Source organism: Mytilus edulis, chromosome 5 (assembly GCF_963676685.1).
Source record: "Mytilus edulis chromosome 5, xbMytEdul2.2, whole genome shotgun sequence".
Taxonomy (NCBI): Eukaryota; Metazoa; Mollusca; class Bivalvia; order Mytilida; family Mytilidae; genus Mytilus; species Mytilus edulis.
The window spans coordinates 89,833,298-89,856,983 of NC_092348.1; the positions used below are offsets into that span (position 1 = coordinate 89,833,298).

General features: G+C 33.1%; 1 protein-coding gene across 1 annotated transcript in view; it reads right to left on the reverse strand.

The window, feature by feature from the left end:
• Positions 1-8,172: 8,172 nt before the first annotated feature.
• Positions 8,173-23,686, reverse strand: part of LOC139524773 (uncharacterized) — a 28,042-nt gene continuing 12,528 nt past the window's right edge. Inside the window, exons 4-8 of the mRNA XM_071319843.1 lie at positions 21,894-22,052; positions 18,626-18,947; positions 16,565-16,746; positions 15,280-15,411; positions 8,173-10,283 (exon numbers count right to left, since the gene is read on the reverse strand). Of these exons, the coding sequence (XP_071175944.1) occupies positions 8,254-10,283; positions 15,280-15,411; positions 16,565-16,746; positions 18,626-18,947; positions 21,894-22,052 (2,825 nt within the window). The 3' untranslated portion in view covers positions 8,173-8,253. The remainder of the gene's footprint in view (positions 10,284-15,279; positions 15,412-16,564; positions 16,747-18,625; positions 18,948-21,893; positions 22,053-23,686) is intronic.

Below are 23,686 nucleotides of genomic sequence, written 5' to 3' on the forward strand. Positions count from 1 at the left end.
CTTGGGCAGGTGACTCCAATCTTAATTGACGAGGATTGTCAGTTTTCCTGTTGAAGGTCAGTGGTTTTCTTCAGGCACTTTGGCTTCCTCTACCAATAAAAACTGGCCGCCACGAAATAGCCCAAATGCGATGCTTAAAAGTGGCGTTAAAAACCCATAAAATGAAATCAAAATATTTGTCTTTGAAATATTTATTAAATACCAGTATATATAAAGATTTTTCTCAGTCCTGCAGTATATGAAGTCAATTATTCATTTATTTCCTCAATTGCATTGCTACAAAGGAATAAAGGAATAGTCTGAATTGAATTGGCCATTGCCTTTGCGACTGTAGCTCCTCATAAAGAATGAAGAATATCTTTCATAGGTGAAAAAATGTTCTGTTCAAGGTAGTAAATGACTGTTTTCTATCATCCTTTTGGTGGGGTTCATGGTCAACACTTTTTATTATAACACTAAGGATTTGAATATATATTGGTGGTCATAATTATGTTCAGGTATTTGATTATAAAGTTCCATTGATTTTGATTAATTTATGTCTTGGACCTGACATACACATGTCATTTTTTGGGCCCTTTATAGATTGCTGTTCGGTGTGAGCCAAGGCTCTGTGTTGAAGATCGTACTTTGGCCTATAATGGTTTACTTTTACAAATTGTGTCTTGGATGAGAGAATTTTCTCATTGGCACTCATACAACATTTTCTTATATCTAATAACAAGTTGATTTCAGTTTAAATAGTTTTTACATGAGGGTGGTAATGGGGGTACCTTCATGACGAATAACGGTAAAATTTCTTGCCAAATGACATTAACAGTAATTGTTGGTGTTTAACGATAAAATGTACACTTTCTTTTAGACGATAAAAACATCGACTGATTTTGTTAATTTTTATTACGGTAACGATAATTATTTGACACCTCTGACAAATCACGATAGGGATATTTTGATGAATCACAGTAAAATTTTAACCAATTTGATGCTAACAGTAGCTGAAATGACTGTTTGACGCCTGACGTTAAAGGGCATTACTACCCTCTTACATGGACCCATATTACATTTTTTTATTTGTTGTATTGTGTTACAGTCTCATTGACACATTCTCTCCATTTTATATTCAAACCTATCCTTCACTATTATTCCTTGTTCATCTCTTAAAAAATGTTAGTTTAGTTTGAGCATCCTACAAAAACCTCTAACTATTTAAATTAGAGGTATATTATTTTAGTTTGAACACAACTCTTCGAAAGTTTAATAACAAATACATCTGATACAAGCAGTACATATTCAAAGATTTTATCATGAAGTTGAGATTAGCATGCAGATCTGAAAATATTTTTAAACACATTGCACGACCCAACATCAAAACATTCCTTCATGCTGAAGCTGGGTATCATGTAACAAATTCGTGGACAAACTGTTGTCTTGTGTAACCAACCATTCAGTGAGAGGGTGTTTAATTAATTACATGAAGAATGATTGCACCAAAGTTGATGAATATTTGATTAAAGAATGCTTACAACTGTTAGATATAGAATAAGATGTGGTATGATTGCCAATGAGACAACACGCCTCTAGAAAAAATTACATAAAAGATAACATGAATAGCTCATCATAGGCCTACAACAAGCTTCATATAGTAAGCTATATGTATAACAATTCAAACAAGTTGAAGGCCGTACCTTGACCTATAATGGTTTACTATTTTAAATTGTTATTTGGATGGAGAGTTGTCTCATTGGCACTCATACCACATCTTCTTATATCTAAGTAAGCTATCAGACAGATTCATATACAAAACAATTATGAAATACAGAAACAAATGTCAACCACTGAACTACAGGCTCCTGACAGGATATATAGTTGTCTCATTGGCAATCCTACAACATTTCCTTGTTATATATAATAACTTTTCCTTTGATGCAATAATATAAGAAACCTTTAACCACTAGCCTGAATATTATATATTTACATCTGAGTTGGAATCATTTTGTATCTTTTTGGTTTAGATTAGACTATCTATTGATCTTTGTTGTGGCTATATTGTGGTATATATATAGAAACATATATGTTAAACAAGGCACCATTTCAAAACAAATGCCAAATGTAAGATATGCTGATCAGGATTGAATTTTTATTGAATCTCTTGAGAGAAAATGATTATACAAGTTTTACATAGAATTAACATTATCAAAAATACAAATAAAAGAGGCAAAGGTTAGACGAAACCTGTCTGACAAATGTTAGTCTTTCAATCATTCTATACACCAAAAAAAGTTGATCTATTGCTTTTGTTCGAGTCAAGTCATATCTAAGGTTTATATCAGATATCAACTAATTTTTGCATTAACATAATGGTAAACACATCGTCCTAAGACATATGGTTTCTAGACAATAACACGAGTATAAGTGTATAGATCTCTATAAAATTGTACCATAAAGTTCCAAACCACAACAGGAAGTATAAGATTGAATTTGGGGGTATTTTGTCCCAGCTGTTCATGAATTAGGGGTAAAAAACAAGCAGGTTCTTGAGTTATGTCCCTTTATAAAGTTATAATGCACCTACTTATTTTGAAAGCCCATAGAAACAGATATAAACAGTTCAAATATACCAACTTGGCTTTTTATACCTTCTCTAATAAAGAGTTTCAATTCATTGTTTTATTTAAATAGTCAATTGGCTATCAACCTGTACGAGATACATTTTGTATATATGAAAAAGTCTTAAATATGAAATTAGTAATTTGGTATATTCCTAAAATATGCTATTCCTTGATGATTCCTGGTGTTAACATTTTTCAAATTGGGATGAGAATAATATGATATATATAAAAATACTTTATTCAGATGCAATATAGCTGAGTTTATATAATATACAATTTACAACAAATATTAATTTCATGAGTGTCATATATTAATGAAAGTCATTATACAAAATACATATATGGCGAAGAATGACAATAATCATATGATATAGTTAGTACACATTTTTATTTAGGTGCCAGCTGAAGTCAGTCTCCATGCAGGATAGGTGGCCTTGGGCTGTTTCCTGCTCTTTTGTCGGGTTGTTGTCTCAATTTGACACATTCCCCATTTCCATTCTCAATTTAGTTTTTGCTTAAAAATCATGTTTTTTGAGATACTACTTTTCCTGCTGGGATTTATGTTATGAAGGTATGATATGCTATTCTATGACGATTCTGTTGTCAAATGCCAAAAGAATTAAAAACTTGTAATGCTTTAGTGTATACTTAACGGTGGGTCTCATTGGGGTCTAAGCGTGACGTGGGATTGTCAATTTTTTGTAAGCTTGACACGTGAACGTCAAATTATTGTGCTGTAAAAACGGGAAATGAAGTAAAGCAGGACACGGGAAATTACAAAAATATTAGAATTGCTTACGTACATAGTGTAAGCTGGATACGAGAATTTGACAAAACAGTAAGTGGGATCCGGGATCAGAACCTTCCAATGAGACCCCCTTAACAGGCAGAAAAAAACGACAAGTCAGTGTCCTAGTATTTGAGATATAAGCCATTTAATTCTCTGCTTATATTGCTGTCAAGTTGCTGACATCATATGAAGCCTTTCTATATAAAGTAGAGAAAAGTGTGACAAAAATATAGGTTTTCAAGATACAAATGTATGGAAAAAATTATCAGCATGCAACAGGAAGTAGCTGTCTGACAAATCAAGGTCATGCATGCTGCTGACCAAACATGAAGTCATTCTGTTGATGAGAATTCATAGTAAAAGTAAAAAATATTGGTGTTTATTTATAGTGGATTTAGAAACAAGTTATTACAACTTATATTAACCCCTTTCGATGCAAGTGCTGCCTTGTAGCTAGCTGCATTAGCCTCACATGATGCTCTTTTTCGAAATCTACAAGGGCGTCTTTTATGTGCACGAGATATTGCTCTCTCTTAACACTAATCAGCCAATTATCGTCCCCTTCTGACGGACTATCGTTATTTCTCAAGATCATACTTGCAAATGGTGTCAAAGGGGATGCCGAAATTTCAGTCCCTGAAATTTTCTCAGCAGATCGAACCAGGAATCTTTGTGTTTGTCCTTTGAACTTTGTAGTCCAATACACTATAACCACTATACACCACAGCTATCCATGGTGTCAAAAATATAAATTGAACAAAGGATGGCAAAGGTAATTTCAATACAGCCCCCACTCTTAGAATACAAATTGAATATCCCTTACCAAAAAGTGCTAACATGTTGCACATAAGTTGCACATAAGATGCTCACATTAGAAACTAACATGATTGCACACAAGTTTTTTAACATGCAAATTAGGTGAGCATTTTGTGAGCAAGAAAATTGCACATATGAAACTAACCTAATTTGCATGTTAAAAACCTCATGTGCAACTGCTCATATCAGCTTTTGTTTCACATGTGCATTTTATTAGATAAAATCTTAAATAATTCAGTTGAAAATAAAATAACTGATACATCATGAAAAGAGTTATTCTTTAATTATTGTCAGTTAATTATGATTTTCATATCATTTTTTTTTTTATTTAAACAATAATCATGATCATGACTTAAAACATAACATTACATTATAAAACTAATAGAGGTACTTGCAAGTTTAGTACACATTGAATGTCTTTGATTAATAAGTACTGTATTTCAAAAAGTTTAAAAAGGAAAAATCTTTATACATGTAGTACTTATTTTGAAGCAACCTGTATATATATTCCTATAAAGGACTTAAAATTGTAATATATTTCAAAATCTGACACAAAAATGAAAATAATGAAATAGAAATGATAACTTACAAATAATTAACCACAGCCACACTGGTTTTATCAGATTTCAACAATGCCTTTCTTCAAATAGCACAATATAGGACTTAACATTTTCCATATCCATCTACCTCCATTTATTGCATGCTTTTCATGAATTTGAATTTACAGGAAGTACATGACTGGGCATGTCATTTTGAAAAAGCTCATATGAGCAATGATGTAGGTTAGTTTTGAATGGTAAGAAGAATGGAAAAACTTTTCAAAGTACAAAACTAACATAAAACTAACATGGATGATAAAAGTTCACCTGAGGTTTGAATTGCACATGTGAGCATTATGTTAGATTTTTGTGGGCACATATGAACTACCAAACTGCACATATGAGCAACCTGATTTGCATACAATTCTTACTTGCATCTCATGTGCTTCACATGTGAAACTTATGTGCTTTTGTTAGCAATTTCTGTACGTGATAATATATGAAGATTCTTGAGATCATTCAATGCACTCACAAAACAAATGGCTACATATTGTGAAAAGCAGCTGTTTCTTTTTAAGTAAGTAGTAGTATGCAGATAACTGGCTGATAGGTACATCAACCTGCTTCCCCAATGCATATATACAATACATAGGCTCGTCAGCAAATGTTCAATAGAATAATCAGAACAGTGTAATTATTAAGCATTATAATATTGACATATATAAATGTGAAAACAAAATACAAAAATCTATACAGTAAGAATCTTTTTAACATATAATTTTGGGCATTTCACTTTATCCTTGCTTTAACACAATTTATTTTCTATATTCAAAACTTTTTCTAAATTCTTTTGAGATATTTTAATGAAACTCAAATTTCATGTTTTCAATACTATAAATATATACGAAAAATTATATAAAATGAAAGAAAAAAAATCTGTTAAAATATATTTTGGTTTAAACATAGTATAATAAAATGCTCCGCAAAAAATGGAAAACAACACGTTTAATAATTTATTGCGTCCGAAGCGCTTTTCTGGATTTACCTTCATCAGGAACGCTCAAAGCCAAACATTTGAAATCCGAAGATGTATAAGCATCGAAAATCGTCGAAGAGCTATATGTCAAAAATACCTAAAATAATTTAAATAGCCAAATTCATCTAAAGCCAACTTTGCCTGAGGGAGTTGAAACCTTTAACAAAGCTTCAAAATAATTTCAAAATTTATAAACGGACAATTTTAGTAAAGTTTGTTAAATCAATTGTCAGTACCGAAGCACTGACTACTGAGCTGATGATACCCTCAGGGACTGATAGCCCACCAGCAGAGGTATGGACCCAGTGATGGTAATAAATAGAAAACTACACGTTTAATAATATATTGCGCAAAGCCCAGCTTGATACGAACGCTGAGGTCAAACCCTGAACAGTTGGGGCAAGTATGGACACAACATTCAAGCTTGGCTTGATACAGCTTTGAATTTGGATTGTGATTAATGACACAGAATGAATGTGGTCTGAGAACTTAAAATTTTTAAATTGGACATTTACCTATTATGATTCAATATCCAAAACCTAAATACATGGTTAGATTCAGCATATCAAAGGACCCCAAGAATTCAATTTTTGATGAAATCATACAAAGTTTAATTTTGGACCCTTTTGGACCTCAATGTGGACCAATTTAAAAATGGGGCCAAAAATCCAAAAATTTAATACACAGTAAGATTCAGCATATTAAAGAACCCCAAGAATTCAAGAATTAAACCCCATTGAAATTGGTCAAGAAATAAGCAATTTTAACAAAGTATTAGAAAAGTTTTGTTTTTGGTCCCTAATTCCTAAACAGTAAGGGCCATAACCCCCAAAATCAATCCCAGCCTTTCTTTTTTGGTATGGAACCTTGTGGTACAATTTCAGAAAGATCCATAGACTTTAATTACACACAAGTTATTGTCTGGAAACTAGAAAAATGCTTATTTGGACCCCCTTTTTAGGCCCTTATTTTCTAAACTGTTGGGACCATAACCCCCAAAATCAATTCCAACCTTCCTTTTGTGGTTTCAAACCTTGTGTTTAAATTTCATAGAGATCCATTATCTTAAACTAAAGTTATTGTCCGGAAACTCAGTGTATTCCGACAACGTGGACAACAACGACGATGACGTGATATTATTGAAACGCAAATTACAAAAATAATGTTCATAAAACACAACAATATAGACACATGCACTGTTTCAATCATCCTAAATTCCAGAGAAAATAAATGCCTTCCTGTGAAATAATGTTTTGTTCCCATATCATATATATATATTATGTATAATCAAATCTAGAATTCTGGTTGATTTAACCATGTTAATTGCCTATTCCCAAGAATTAAACAGCTGTCACAAATTCCTGAAGACAGTTAATACACACAGGATAATTTGTTTCCTTAAAGTCTGAACACTTAGTTACAATTAAAAATAAATGGGGAATTTGTCCATGGGACACAGATGATACCCCCACTTGTATGTAAAGTTATAAAGGGACGTAACTGAAGAACAGTAAAAGTGAGGCTAGACAAATTTGTACTTTATTTGAGTTTTGTGGTAATAAGCCCTGTGAATGAATTTCATTACATTCAGTGGAAATAACTTCTATGGGTAGTTGGTTGAAAATTTTGGCCATGGGCATCATGACTAATTTTTAGATCAAATTTTGCTGAAATTCAGAAAACTGATGATTTTTTATTTTTTACTATTTCTCTCCATCTATTATACCAGTAGTTTGTGCAAAGCTTCAAAAATAGGAAAGAGGAGAAGATTCTTCTTTTTTTAAGTTAAAGATGACAGACAGATTATTCGGCCAAGTGATAGTAAAAGCTCACCTGGATATTTATCCATGCGAGCTAAAAAAGGTGAGGCAAATTTAGATAATGGAAACAGTTAGTTAACCATACTTAAAGACTCTGCATCTAGAACCTACCAAAACAAGAATGTGTCCATAGTACATGGATGCCCCACTCGCACTATAATTTTCCATGTTCAGTGAACCATGAAATTGGGTTCAAAACTTTAATTTGGAATTAAAATTAGAAAGATCATATCATAGGGAACATGTGTACTAAGTTTCAAGTGGATTGGACTTCAACTTCATCAAAAACTACCTTGACCAAAATTTTTAGACGAACGAACGGACGAACGAACGGAGGCACTGACCAGAAAACATAATGCCCCTCTACTATCGTAGGTGGGGCATAAAAATATAACATTTCCATTTTTACTCCTGAATGACTAGGTGTTTATATAATAATTGCGGTTTTTATCCAACCCAATCATAGGTTTGAACGTAGTTTTCAATTTAGACTTGTTTATATATATATATATACATGTATAATTAATGCAGAAAATGTCAGTGTAAACAAATCACAATTTTAAAGCACTTTTTAGTCCCAATTATGATGATCAATACAATAATGCATACATCCATTTTAAAATTTCTAAGCTTGAACTTCAATTAATTAACTATAAGCCTTCATACTATCTTGTTTTTCTAATGCTTCTTTCATTTTATGTTTATTGCCTAACACTTTCCACACATCTGCTAATAGATGAAACGCTGATGGAGTGGCTAAACTATTACAAACAGAGTCAAACTGGTCAACATACTCCTGAAAATATTCAGGCTGACCTTGATAGAGGTAACATTTATATAGACTATACAAAGCGTTAGATAAATTAGCTGATAGTGCAGTAACATAGGCTTGCACAAGATAATCAATTTTAGTGTCCATTCCTTGTCTGAATTGATGACCTTGTATAATTTCTGCCATGATTGAATCGGTATCATTCAAAATGGCTGTCATCATTCTGATCAATCCTCTACAATAGTGAGCAGCCAGGTGATATTCACCCTCATTCAATAAAAATGCACACAATTGTATAATAAAATAAATATCATGCATCGACTTGTAATCATATTCGTAACGATAAGACTGAAGTACAATGTTTGGTACCGAGACATCATCAAGGTCACCTGGAGGACAATCTCTCATCATATCAGAGATTTTCTTGAAAGGGTTTCTATGTATAAATGATGGTAAAGTATTTTCTTTCTTGTAAAGATCTACAAAGAAACAGAGCCACCAAATTTGATAAAAATGGAGTCCAGATTGTCCAGTTGCTTCTTTAATGAATCCTTCGAGTGTTAAATCCCCATAAGGATGACCACTGCCATCACTACAACACGGAAGTTCCTGGAGCATTCTATATCCAGTGGTCACAGCAGCTACGGCTTGACGGAACTTCATCAGGCTTAGGGATGTGACCGCGATCTTAGAGTATGCAGGTATAAATGTATTGAGCATTGAATCATGAATATTGTTATGATCGGACAGGTGATTTAAATCATCTATAATCTGATCAGTGGCATATGTTGTCATTAGACCATGACTTTCTGCCATCAGAATAACAGACATGATGGGAAATTCACGGACAACATTTACTTTTTCGATCAACTTATACAACACACTGCCATCTAAGTGTGAAATGATGTTGTTTGCAGGAATGAAGTAGTGGGGTATTTTTCCTTCTTTTAAGCTTAACAGTAAAGTTTCTATCAAATACAATACGCATGCTGATGGACAAACCTCCCATTGTTGACTAGGAATAACTTCTAGCATGTACAGGAAAATGGTCTTAAGAACAAAAGTCGATAACTCTTTTCTCCGACCTGTATGATAGTCTATTAACAGTTTGAACACATGAAAGCAGTATTTCTTATCTTTTGTTACATTATCTTTCAAAAGGAATTTCTCAGGAAATGAAAAATCAAACATCCATTCCATGTCTGGTTTTCTGCTAAGTAAATGACCGATAGGTGTAAGAACACATGGCACTTTGGTTGTCTTTTTAACTAATGTAATGTCAGGCCAACCACTTGGCCTCTCTCTTGAAACCCATTCTGTTGCTTCTTTTGGCCACCTTGGGCATTTTCCATAGTACCACTTATAACTGCATGCTTTTTGGAAAGGTAAATGGGGATTTTTAGAGTGTGGTATATTTATTTTCTTTGGATCTGGTTGAAAGTATACATTTGAAAGGCAATAGAATCCATCAACCTTCTTAAAATACTTTTTTGGGTGATTTATTCCTAGTTTCAAGACTGCATATCCTGGAGAGCTATTTTCAGTGTCAATTACAATAACTTCATCATTTAATTCCATAAAGTTTTCTTTAAAAACCAAAGTGAAGTTACCATTTTGCTGATACAAATTTGGAAAACTAGTTGCTTTAATTGAGTTCAGGCTTTCGTTTCCCATTGATCGATCGTTCTGAAGACTAATTGAATATAAATTTACAGAAAGACCTTCTTCAACACTGCCTGCTATCTCAAAGACTTTTGTGGTTGCACTTGTCACTAAATAATCTCGACCACCATGATAGCGATATGGGGTATAAATATTGCTTTCTGGCAGCACATTTTCTATAATGAAATTCAAGTGAAAAACTGGAACATGACTGTATTCATCTGTGAACTGGTAACTGCAATCTGGAAAACACAGAAATTTAAAGATTTACATTAAAAAACATAAGTATGACCTTAATATATATGCCATAGGGACCTGAATTTTAATTGGTGAACAGAACAGTATTTTGTTGTTTGTTTATATCCTGTATGAATAAAATAAGATGTTGTTATAAAAAAAGAAGATGTGGTATGATTGCCAATGAGACAACTCTCCACAAGAAACCAAAATGACACAGAAATTAACAACTCTAGGTCACCGTACGGCCTTCAATATTTTCCATAGAAACCTAATGACAAAAAATTATTACAAGACATCTGGAGGACAACAATTGAATTAACAGACTTCAACAATAGACAGTTGTCTATAAAACATGTTCATATCCAAATCATCCTGAGTCTATTAAAACTGTGAATAAAATAAAAAAAACAACTAAAAGATCTGTTTTTTTTAAAAGACACATATAATGTTCCCACACATTATATGTATACAAATAATCTCCAAATAACAATGTTCTAACTTGCAAACCAGTTGTTGCAAATAGCCGTTTTTTTTTTTTGAAGTGGGGGTTGGGATGGGGGTTGTTTCACTGAGGTAGTAGTCAAAAGTGAATTTTTCATGGTTGCCAATTTTAGATATTCAACATGTTCAGCGGTTTCTTTAAATGAGAGGCCACAATTGTTTTATGATATCGAACTAAAAGTGGAAAGGCCATTTGAACCATAGAAAAGACACTTATCATTCTGTATAGTAACACACCATTTAACATTCAAAGTTTGTGTCTCTTATGTACAACAAAGGCAGAATCTTTATTGTAAAATATTGATGGCCCTGAAAAGGACTGTTTATAAGAGATATCTCTGTTTTGTTTACTTATGTCAGAGACATTATTTTCATGGGAAATAACTTGTGAACAAATCAAGAAACTCGAAAGGTTATTATTCACAGGTGAATAAATTAAAAGGGTTATTCATCACTGGTGTAAATTTTTAGGGGTTGTTTGTCCTTCCTTGCAATTAAATGAAAATTATTTGAATTATTCCATGTCACCTGATAACTTTTTACCTAATAAATATAGATTATAACATGGCATTTTTCATATCAGACCCCTTATCATCCCTAGGTCATGATATCAGCCTGAGAGCCGACAGGCTCAAGGGATGATCTTGACCATGGGCTGATAAGGGGTCTGATATGAAAAAATGACATATTATAATCTGTTCATCATATACTTCAACAGAACTTTGAAAAAATGTTTTTGTTGTAACATTTGTTTTGCATTCTTTAATAATATACTTTTCCTGATTATTAATATTTTCTTTTTATCTAACTTTGTTATGTTTTACACAAAAAATTTTGAACCATTGAGGTATATTTTCCAAAAAATTAAGGAATGACTTCGAAATGTCATGCGATATTGTTACAGCAAAGCATGCGATAATAACCATAAAGCAGTTGATAACAAAAGTCATATCACACGGCTAAGGCAATTCTTCAAATTTAATACAAATAAGTTTTGTCATGGGGTACAATGATACCATTATTTTCCATAAGTATATGATAAAACTGTTTATAACATATGTAAGATATTATAATATCCCAAAGTTTACCATGCTTTGCATGTGCAGGAGCCTATTTTGTCCAGAATAGAACTAGACGTATACAATTAGCAAAAGGAAACAACCTGTGTAAAAGGTCTGTTTTAACATAATGATCAAATCTGGACTACAGTAATATACTTCTGCCAGACTGACATATAAACTAGAGGCTCTCAAGAGACTGTATCGCTCACCTGATTCTACTTGGGTTTTTGAAATCATATAAAAAAATATAAAATTTGGCTAAAAGTAACAACACTTGGCCAGCACCTCATAAGGAAAGGAACATTCATGCTATGTTTGATTTCATTCAATTCAGTGGTTCTTTAGAAGAAGACTTTTGTATGCATTTCCCATAGGGTCCTATGTTAAACTAAGTCCCCCCACTGGCGGCCATCTTGGATGTTGCAATGACAACAAAGTAACAACACTTGGTCAGCATCTCATTAAGAGCATTCATGCTATGTTTGGTTTCATTCCATTCAGTGGTTCACTAAAAGAAGTCATTTGTATGTATTTCCTGTAGGGTCCTATGTTAAACTAAGTCCCCCGCTGGTGGCCATCTTAGATGATGGATCTGCTACAAAGTAACAACACTTGGTCAGCACCTCATAAGGAACATTCATGCCATGTTTGGTTTCATTCCATTCAGTGGTTCTCTAAAAAAAGACATTTGTTTATATGTCCCATAGGGTCCTATGTTAAACTAAGTCCCCCAATGGCGGCCATCTTGGATGATGGATCGGCTACAAAGTAACAACACTTGGTCAGCACCTCATAAGGAACATTCATGCCATGTTTGGTTTCATTCCATTCAGTGGTTCTCTAAAAGAAGACATTTGTATATATTTCCCATAGGGTCCTATGTTAAACTAAGTCCCGCGCTGGCGGCCATCTTGGATGATGGATCGGTTACAAAGTAACAACACTTGGTCAGCACCTCATAAGGAACATTCATGCCATGTTTGGTTTCATTCCATTCAGTGGTTCTCTAAAAGAAGACATTTGTATATATGTCCCATAGGGTCCTATGTTAAACTAAGTCCCCCGCTGGCGGCCATCTTGGATGATGGATCGGCTACAAAGTAAAAACACTTGGTCAGTACCTCATAAGGAACATTCATGCCATGTTTGGTTTCATTCCATTCAGTGGTTCTCTAAAAGAAGTCATTTGTATGCATTTCCCATAGGGTCCTATGTTAAACTAAGTCCCCTGCTGGCGGCCATCTTGGATAATGGATCGGCTACAAAGTAACAACACTTGGTCAGCACCTAATAAGGAACATTCATGCCATGTTTGGTTTTAATTCCATTCAGTTGTTTTCTAAAAGAAGTCATTTGTATGCATTTCCCATAGGGTCCTACATTAAACTAAGTCCCCCGCTGGCGGCCATCTTGGATAATGGATCGGCTACAAAGTAACAACACTTGGTCAGTACCTCATAAGGAACATTCATGACATGTTTGGTTTCATTCCATTCAGTGGTTCTCTAAAAGAAGTCATTTGTATGCATTTCCCATAGGGTCCTATGTTAAACTAAGTCCCCCGCTGGCGGCCATCTTGGATGATGGATCGGCTACAAAGTAACAACACTTGGTCAGCACCTCATAAGGAACATTCATGCCATGTTTGGTTTCATTCCATTCAGTGGTTCTCTAAAAGAAGTCATTTGTATGCATTTCCCATAGGGTCCTATGTTAAACTAAGTCCCCTGCTGGCGGCCATCTTGGATAATGGATCGGCTACAAAGTAACAACACTTGGTCAGCACCTAATAAGGAACATTCATGCCATGTTTGGTTTTAATTCCATTCAGTTGTTTTCTAAAAGAAGTCATTTGTATGCATTTCCCATAGGGTCCTACATTAAACTAAGTCCCCCGCTGGCGGCCATCTTGGATAATGGATCGGCTACAAAGTAACAACACTTGGTCAGTACCTCATAAGGAACATTCATGACATGTTTGGTTTCATTCCATTCAGTGGTTCTCTAAAAGAAGTCATTTGTATGCATTTCCCATAGGGTCCTATGTTAAACTTAGTCCCCCGCTGGCGGCCATCTTGGATGATGGATCGGCTACAAAGTAACAACACTTGGTCAGCACCTCATAAGGAACATTCATGCCATGTTTGGTTTCATTCCATTCAGTGGTTCTCTAAAAGAAGTCATTTGTATGCATTTCCCATAGGGTCCTATGTTAAACTAAGTGCCCCGCTGGCTCATCTTGGATGATGGATCTGCTACAAAGTAACAACACTTGGTCAGCACCTCATACGGAACATTTATGCCATGTTTGGTTTCATTCCATTCAGTGGTTCTCTAGAAGAAGTTCAAAATGTAAAACGTTAACGACGACGACGGACGACGGATGCCAAGTGATGAGAAAAGCTCACTTGGCCCTTCGGGCCAGGTGAGCTAAAAAGAAGATGTGGTATGATTGCCAATGAGACAACTCTCTACAAGAGACCAAAATGACACAGAAATTAACAACTATAGGTCACTGTACGGCCTTCAACAATAAGCAAAGCCCATACTGCATAGTCAGCTATAAAAGGCCCCGAAATGACAATGTAAAACAATTCAAACAAGAAAACTAACAGCCTTATTTATATAAAAAAATGAACAAAAAACAAATATGTACTGTGGATTCATTAATTTTCATGGGTACCAATTTTCGTGGATAAAGGAAAACTTGTATGTTCGAGGATATTTGATTTCGTGGTGGTGCCGAGGTCTGCAATACAAGACAATAGAAAATCTGTCATTTGTTGAACATCTAATTTTGTGGTTTACTTGTACCCACGAAATCAACGAAAATTGGTACCCAACGAATATTAATGAATCCACAGTAACACATCAAAAAATGCACACCTTACAATCATTTCCATTCACCAAATATAATTAATGTACAGCTTACATTACCTGTGAATCAAACCAATTCAAAAACTTTAACCTTGATATAAAGTTATAAACTGATCCATGAAAGTAGGTTGCGGTCAGGTGAAACCTGTTTGAGGGACATGTTGAACTTGCAAGGAACCTATATACTAAATATAGTTAGCCTATTACCCATAATGAATGAAAAATTCATATGACAAAAAAAATGAACGTAATGTTCAACCGTTGGCATATAACCACAAGGTCCTTCAGGTCAGGTGAGCTAAAAATGCATTCATTAACAAGATATGAAGCCTCTACTCTCTAAAATACATAGTCTAATTCGAAAAGTGTATGCAGCAGCCAATGCATGATTATAATCCCTATGTTTTGCATTCTGCAACTTTGGTCATGTTTCTAATATTTGCCATTTTTCTTAAAATAAATATTTTGATTCACATTCAGAAAAAGATAAACAATCCACATGCATCTCTGTCTTGTACAATTTAAAGCTTCTAAGTTTAAATCATATCAATGTACATACTTATTAGTTTACTTGGTCTACATGGTGACGTTAATTTTTCCATTTGTAGTGACTCCTCTTCGATAATCTCTTGGTTGTCTTTGTCTTTAGCTGCATTATTGATCTTCTGTTCCGACTGTATTTTTCTTGTCTCTGAATTTTAACAAAAACCAAATACTTTTTTTTATTAAAGTGCTTGAAACTTAAATAGGATACAGACACGACTTATATCTGGTAAATGATGTCATAAAGGTGTGTGAAAATTGACAATATGTTACAGGGACAGGCATGATTAAAGATATGGCCTATTATATATATTATTCATGGTGAATGTAATAAAGCATAATCACAGGTCTTCAAACCTTACTTAAAACTACAAAATAGCTTAATAAGCAGCTGCGCCATGAGCCCATGATACGACTGATGCTTTTTAAAAGAATAAAGGTCAATAACTCCAAAACATAAAATCTAAAATTTTAAAAAATCGAAAGGGAACTTACAACAATAGATATAAACAATTCACCGAAGTTTCATGAAAACTGCTTAAATCATTTTTGAGTCATTGTCCGAAAACTCGAAAATCCCCCCTTTTTTAATAAATAAAACCCCATTCCTCAGAAACATAAAATCATAAAATTATAAAAAATATAGTCCCTAGTGTGAACAGTGTATAACTTGCATATTTTAATTGATACACTTTCCCAATTCATTTCTATTTAATGCATGAAATATTAAATAGGGGGATGAAATTACATGTTAAAAATTTGGGTGCTGAATCTTTATGTTAAGTAGTGATTTGGTCCAGTAAAAAAAGGTCAAATTTTATTACGTCTGAAGCTGTCAAACTGAATGTTAGACCCTCTTAACACAGAATTGTCAATATTTTGAGTTAGAGCTGGTAGAAATTTCTATAATTTTGTTAATATTTGTCCCACTAGTGAACACTACACTGTAAAAATCTTTTTGAGATAGAGCAGGTGCGATGTTTTTAATTTGAATTTATTGTCTAAAAGAAATGCACTACGAAATAACTGTGTTCTCAGGCCTAAGATACCATATTACGCCCCATAAACAGGCATATAAAAAATGTGTCAAATTGCCTTTACAGGTCAAATTCACCAATTTTAACATATTTAAGACCTGATTTTAGTGACATTATGATCACAACTTATTTGTGTGAACTGAAGTTGCCAGGTTACATATTACTTTATTCATTTATCAGCAGAACTAACATATATATAACAAAAAAATAATTTTACATACTTAATAAATCCTTTCATAAATTAAAATAATAAAATATTCCTACCTTTATACCACTTTTCATGCCAGCCTTTTGGTCTTAAGCTGTAGTAATGCTGATCATTCACATGACCCAAATATATCTTTTTGACCTTGGATGCACCTTGAGGTGTAATGGTTGTCTGATTGTGTGAATCACCAAATGTACTTATGATGCAAATCTCTCTATCAATAACCTCAGCTAATCCTCTTCAATAAAAATTTAAATGTTCAATATATTTAGAGACATCTTTTGTTTATTTTTATAAGCGTATCAGCAAAGTGTAATAGGTACAACTATTACAGAATGTCATAAAGAAGAGTTTGATTAAATCATCTCCAAAGGCAAAGTTTGGTATCTGAAAAGCTATGACTGCGATACCTGCTAACCAGAAGTAGTTTTTTTGCAATAAAGGGGCACTAGCTGCCAAATTCATGTTCACCGATTTGACTCAAATTCTCATATTTTATTTATAACAATGTAAAACAATTTTCCAAACTATCAAAAATATCAAATAAACAATTTACAGGACATGGTCTCAATAAGATGATGCTTCGTTATGTGTGAAATTTAGCCAAGATGCCATCTAATTAACTATCGTGTTGACCTTCTACGACCATATAAGCGATGAAACATAAACACAGATATAAATAGATTAAGCAACTCTTGGAATTGGATTTTTATAGGTCTTATAATTTTGTATTATAGATTTAAAAATTATGTTTATCATCGTTTTCAATTTTATAAGAAAGATTTTGTGTGGATCAAATCAGTTAATCAAATTATTTACCTTTGTTTCACTTTCAATGTTGACATTCTTTTCCTTTAAATACCCGTACACTGACAGTGCATGCCTTATTCTATTAATTTCTACGGGGTTAAATAATTGGAGTTCACATGCATATGGATTTAATGAGGTGGAATTATTCACTTGCAAGTGAATAATTTATTATCAATGTTTATTAGCTTAATTTGACAAAATTGAACCATTTTAGCTGATAAAAGCAAATAATTATTTCACTTTTTTCCTTTCATTAATGATTGAACAAAAAAAATCATACTTTTGATTTTTTATATACCTCGTAGCTAGTGCCCCTTTAAGAATTTGAAAGAGTTAAAAAAAACTCTGATATCAGTATCCATCAGCACCTTTGAATGTATGCAGGACACTTAAACACCTGTTGTACATGAATGTAACCCCATTATTCTATTATCTAGGTGAATGATGTCACAATTTAAAATATATTAAATGATAGCATTGCAATCTGAATTTCAGTACATGTATTACAGTAAGGAATCAACTTTCAGTATAAACTAATCTACCAATAGTCCATTTGCCAATTCCCGTAATTTACCCTGTAATAAGAGACTTTTTTTAGTTATCTCCCTAAATATGAGGGACAATAATTTTGATTAACAATGGAGAGCTAGCAGAAAGAGTAAATTTACCTGTGTGTATAATGTGAGTAATCTTTAAGGTTTTGAAATCTTTTATTACATTAATTTGTTGTTTAACTAAATACTTTCCACATCAGAAATTATTTTTCATGAAAAATCAGTTAAACCGCCAATACATCATTTTCAATTGATCATACTTTGCATTGGCAACAGCCAATATTGTTCGGTATAGAACCAGTCTAAGATTGACAAATTTAAGGAAGTAATTTGTTTAAAAAGTGTGTAATAACAGAATCAAATTGGTAATTGGCAAATGGAGTATTCTTCTGCCAAAAATATTTTGACTGATCTTATTTTCCTTGACATTCTCCCTACAACTAGTCTATAACCCTAGAATTATATATTATCTAAAGGCAAAACATCATTGAGTTTTAAACTGTCCTATCATAATCTTACTAGCTATAGGTTAAATTAAGTTCAGTCAGAATTTTTCATCCATCACCCCTTTACATTTTCTCTAAGTTAAACTTATTAGTTCTGTCGTGATTTTCCACTCACACTGACTCACAAAAACCTGTAACAATCTCCCAAAGTTAAACTTAATATATTATTACCAGAATGTTGCACTTATCCCCCCTCCTCAAATTGTCCCCAACTTCTTTGACACTCTCAAGTTTTATCGAAGTTTACCTGAGTACAATCTGGTCTCCCCATTCACCATCTTTAGACATTCTTCTCAAGAACTCTTCCCATGATTCATCAGCAGCCACAAAGAAATCTTCAAGATGAGTGCCGTCATTCTGGAGAGGATTATTACGAAGATATTCTACGGCCATCTGTCTGATACCGTTACATGTCATGGTTATTATCCCCTGCATTCTAAGCTGGTCAATGATGGCTCTGAACATACAATTTCCATCAGGAACAACATCATGCATTTCTAACCCTTCCGTTCTTACCAACTCGTAAAGCATATGTTGATTCTTTGTAAACTGGTTACAATTGCAACATACTGGAAGAATAAAACAATTGTATTTCTTACTTAAAACTATATATAGGCCAAAAATAAGCGTTTCATTAATATCTAATGGTTATTTTATTGTTAATGGCATGTTGTCTTTCATTATGACAATTTTACATACAATTACTAATAACATAATTAACTTTTGTCAAATTGGTGAAAGTAAGCTATTCTAACCTCATTATTTTTTTTTAATTTATCCTACACAAAGTCAGAAATCAATTATGATAATTTTTCATGTTTTTCTTCATGCAGAAACCATTCTATCAACTTTTCATGCTGGATCAAAATAATTTTTTAGACACAAGCTGCATGAGTATTCAACATGCTAAGATAAATTTGAGAATGAAAATGGGGAATGTGTTAAATAGACAACAACCTGACCAAAGAGCATACCACCACTCTTAAACCTAAGAATTTGATTGAAACAGAAACAATAAAAAATACAGATATGTGGTATAATTGCCACTGCTACATGTGCAACTATCCAAGAAGATTTGTTTGTCCACATGCTTTAGATTTATACAGTATGAACAGAAAACAATGGTGGTTATTTACAGAAGAAAATCAAGACACATGTATCAATCAACATTTATGAATATAGAAGCAATGCCAACATTTCTACAAAAAGACAAATGCAAGAAGATAACATTGAATAAAAGCCCAATCTCTTTTCATCATATACAATATGACTTGTTTTAATACTTTCTAACATGTAAAAACTTGCTTTTTTCTAAAAGACATTCATCCTGTGCAACATGGATTTTAAAATACATACTACATAATTTTTAAGAGATTTTTTTTTTTAGCTCATTGTTAAGTGAAAGCACAATCAAGAACAGTTTATTTTGCTCATAAGCTTTTGTTTGTCAATACAATTTGTTTACTTACAACAATGTGGTCCTGAAAAAATAAATTCATGTAAAACTACAAAAATGTTGATGAAAGCTGTCAGGCCATATACCTTATAGCGGTTTAATTTTGCAGGGTGTCAATTTTCTCTTATTTTCACCAATTTAAAAGTGCACATGCAAAGGTATTGATAAAAGTTTTGATTCTGCCAAAATAATAAGCACCACAATATTTTGTATACCATATTTAATGAAAATCGTGGAATTCTACACCCATGAAAATATTCTATATATATGGTATATCACCTTGTTCTTAAAATTTTGTTAGATTTAGCAAGAATGGCTGCTCATACTTACACTAAATATAAATAAAATACTGCACTTGATGAATAACAATATTTGTTGATATGTGGCTAGGGCTTAAAGTTACGAATTATCATTCTTGTACAAAAGCAAATTTTTAGTTACTTAAATAGGATATAATGAAGCAATCAAAAGAAACCATTGAAAAACGCTTCTTTTCCTACCTCCTATCAATAGCATGAGACATCATAATTAAATTTATGAAGTTCTTAAAATACAGAGGTAACACCTAAGTAGGGCTGGTTTACGGGACTGAAAAATCAAATTATATGCTGCTGACATGGACTTTTGACCTAGAGAATCCAACATTACTCCTGATACACTACCTATTGGTATAGAATAAACAGCACATCAGCATTCAAATATATAGCAAATACCTATATTGTGAAAGATGCAAGTGATTATAGACAAATTTAAGAATTACTTGCAAATTTCAAATTGTGCAAAGGCTGTAAAATTCATGTTCTCCAGTTTGACTCAAATTTTCATATTTGATTTAAACCATATTAAAACTATATCCAATTAGTCCAGTCAATCTAGCATAAATTTGACAGATTTTTAAGTTTTAATCTTTAGCATTATACCCCAAATATACACAGAAAAAAGTCCCATAAATTTAACTTGAGGAAGACTAAAAAAATCACTATTTAAATTTCCTATGGATATTTGCATTGAAAAGGGAGATAACTCTTGCAAAAAAGGCAGAAATATCAATAAAAATTGATACAAAATTATAACTTTACCGCTTCTATTCATCAGAATGTATTGATTCTTGATTTTTTAGCAGTCTTTAGAGTAAAACAAACAACTCTAAAGGTGTTTTCATATATTTTATCAAGCTATAATCTAGTCTTCGTAATTCATTAGTTGACCATTTATTGAATTTTTCAACATGTCAAGGTAAAGAATCTCAAATTTAATAAAAATTAATTAAGCATGTATTCTTCTTTTTGTGGTTTAAAGTTTCTTTAGATAAGTAAGTTGCTGAAAAAATATAATATACAGATATGAACAATACCAAATTTTCACATTATTTTTTCAAAATGGTTACAAAGCTTCAAATATGCAATTTCTTTAATGAAAAATGCACGAAAAAAATAAAACTACCCATAACACTTCGGTTTTGTACATTTCATGAGCAGAAAATTATATAATTTAGCCAATTACAAACTTATAACCCCATCAAAGTATCATACTTTACATAAATTTCAAGAAAAACAACCAAAAAAGACTCATTTTTGAAAGAGTTATCTCCCCTTCCAATGTTAATTTCCATATAGGAAATTAAAAATGCTGATTTTGAGTTTTCCTCAAGTTAGATTTTATGGAACTTTTTTCTGTGTATATAAAGGGCATAATGCTATAGATTAGAACTAAAACATTTTCTGTTGCAATTAGTTTTAGGTTAAATCTTAGTTTGACTGGACTAAATATAGGTGAATATATGAGTAACCCATCTCCAGCTAAAGGCATGAATTCAGATTCAATGAGGTCTAATTATTCACTTGCAAGTGAATAGTTCATCAGTGATGTTTCCTAACTTAATTTTACAAAATTTAACCAAACTAGCTGCTTAACCCAAATTATCATCTCAATTTTTCACTTTCATCATGGATTGAACAAAACAACTTGTATCTAATGCCTCTTTAACTTTACCTTGCAAGTCATATGCATATTAATATTGTAATTGTTATATGAAATGAGATCCTATTACTAATGTTACCATGGTGTTTTGCTACAGCTGCAGGACAATGGTGCATGTGTTCTTCAAATAGAGTCTGAGGGTCTGTAGGTAGTGAAGCGGCACTTAAATTTTCAAAAGGGGCATGGCAATCCTCTGGATCATACAAGCCAGGCAAATCCTCCATCTCAGGACCACACTCTAAAAACAATTGCACAAGAATAATTAGTTAATAATTATATAATTATAATTCATAATATATGGATAATTTAGCAGATCAAGCAGAAGAAGCGGCTTAATAAAAGAGAGCAAGGCAACCTCTACAAAATTATCAACATTATCTGTGGAAAAGGCAAGTCATCCCAGTGAAAGACAAACAGGGAAATTTACTAACATCAGAAAAGGAGCAAGAAAAAAGATGGGCAGAACACTTCAGTGATATTTTGAACAGACCATCTCCAAAAGAACTACCTACTATTCCAGAGCCTAGCATTGAACTGGAAATAAGTATTAACCACCAACCATATCTGAAATTGTAGCAGCAATCAAGACTCTAAAGAACGAAAAAGCTCCTGGTTCAGATAATCTGAATGCAGAACTGTTCAAAACTGATCCCATCTTAGCAGCCAATACCCTCCAACCATAATTTTCCATAAGATCTGGAAAGAAGTTATAGTACCAAGTTACCAACAGAATGGGATAAAGGTATTATCATCGGAATACCTAAAAAGGGTGCATTAAATAATTGCAATAACTGGCGTGGAATCACTCTTATATCTTTTCCTAGCAAGATCATGGCCAACATTATTATAAAAACAATATCCCAAGCAATCGACAGTATACTAAGAAAGGAGCAAGCAGGATTTTGCAAGGGAAAAGGCTGTGTTGACCAGATTTTCATTCTGAGAAATATCATTGAACAATGCACAGAATGGCAGCGGCAACTCTACATCAATTTCATCGACTTTGAAAAAGCATTTGATAGCATTCATAGGGAAACTCTTTGGAAAATCATACAACTTTATGGCATCCCACAACACCTGATCAATCTAATCGAGGCCTTTTATGAAAATTTCAAATGTACAGTCGGAGGTGAACAACTTTATTTCCCAATTAAAACTGGAGTAAGACAAGGATGTGTAATGTCATCTACACTATTTATAATAGCCATTGACTAGGTGATGCGACAAACAACTGCGGATATCCTAAGAGGCATAAGATGGGGAATTTTCACCATTCTTAAAGATTTGGACTTTGCTGATGACATTGCCATGCTATCGCACACTCATAAACTTATCCAGGAAAAGTCCAGTAGAATAGAAAAGTATGCAGGACAGATAGATCTCAAAATAAACACTAAGAAAACTGAAGTAATGAGTTTAAACACTTACAACCCAGCACCAATTATAATAAACGGGAAACCATCCACAGACCGATACCTTCACTTACCTAGGAAGTAGTGTAAGATCAGATGGTGGAGCCAACACTGACATCAAACAAAGACTGTCAAAAGCTAGAGCTGCATTTAATAACCTGCCGCCTGTATGGAAATCCGATCAATACACCATCTGGACAAAGCTAAAACTATACAACAGTTGTATACTACCTATCCTGTTGTATGGTTCTTAATATGTTGGCAAATGACAGAGGCAGACCAACAGAAGCTCTCTACATTCCATACCAAGAGTCTGAGGAGAATTCTCAGGATATTTTGGCCACAAAAAATCACCAACCAGGACCTCCTCAATAAATGCAAACAGGAAGAGATCAGCATACTCATTAGCAGGAGAAGATGGAGATGGATTGGCCATGTTTTACGTAAATGCCCTGAAGAA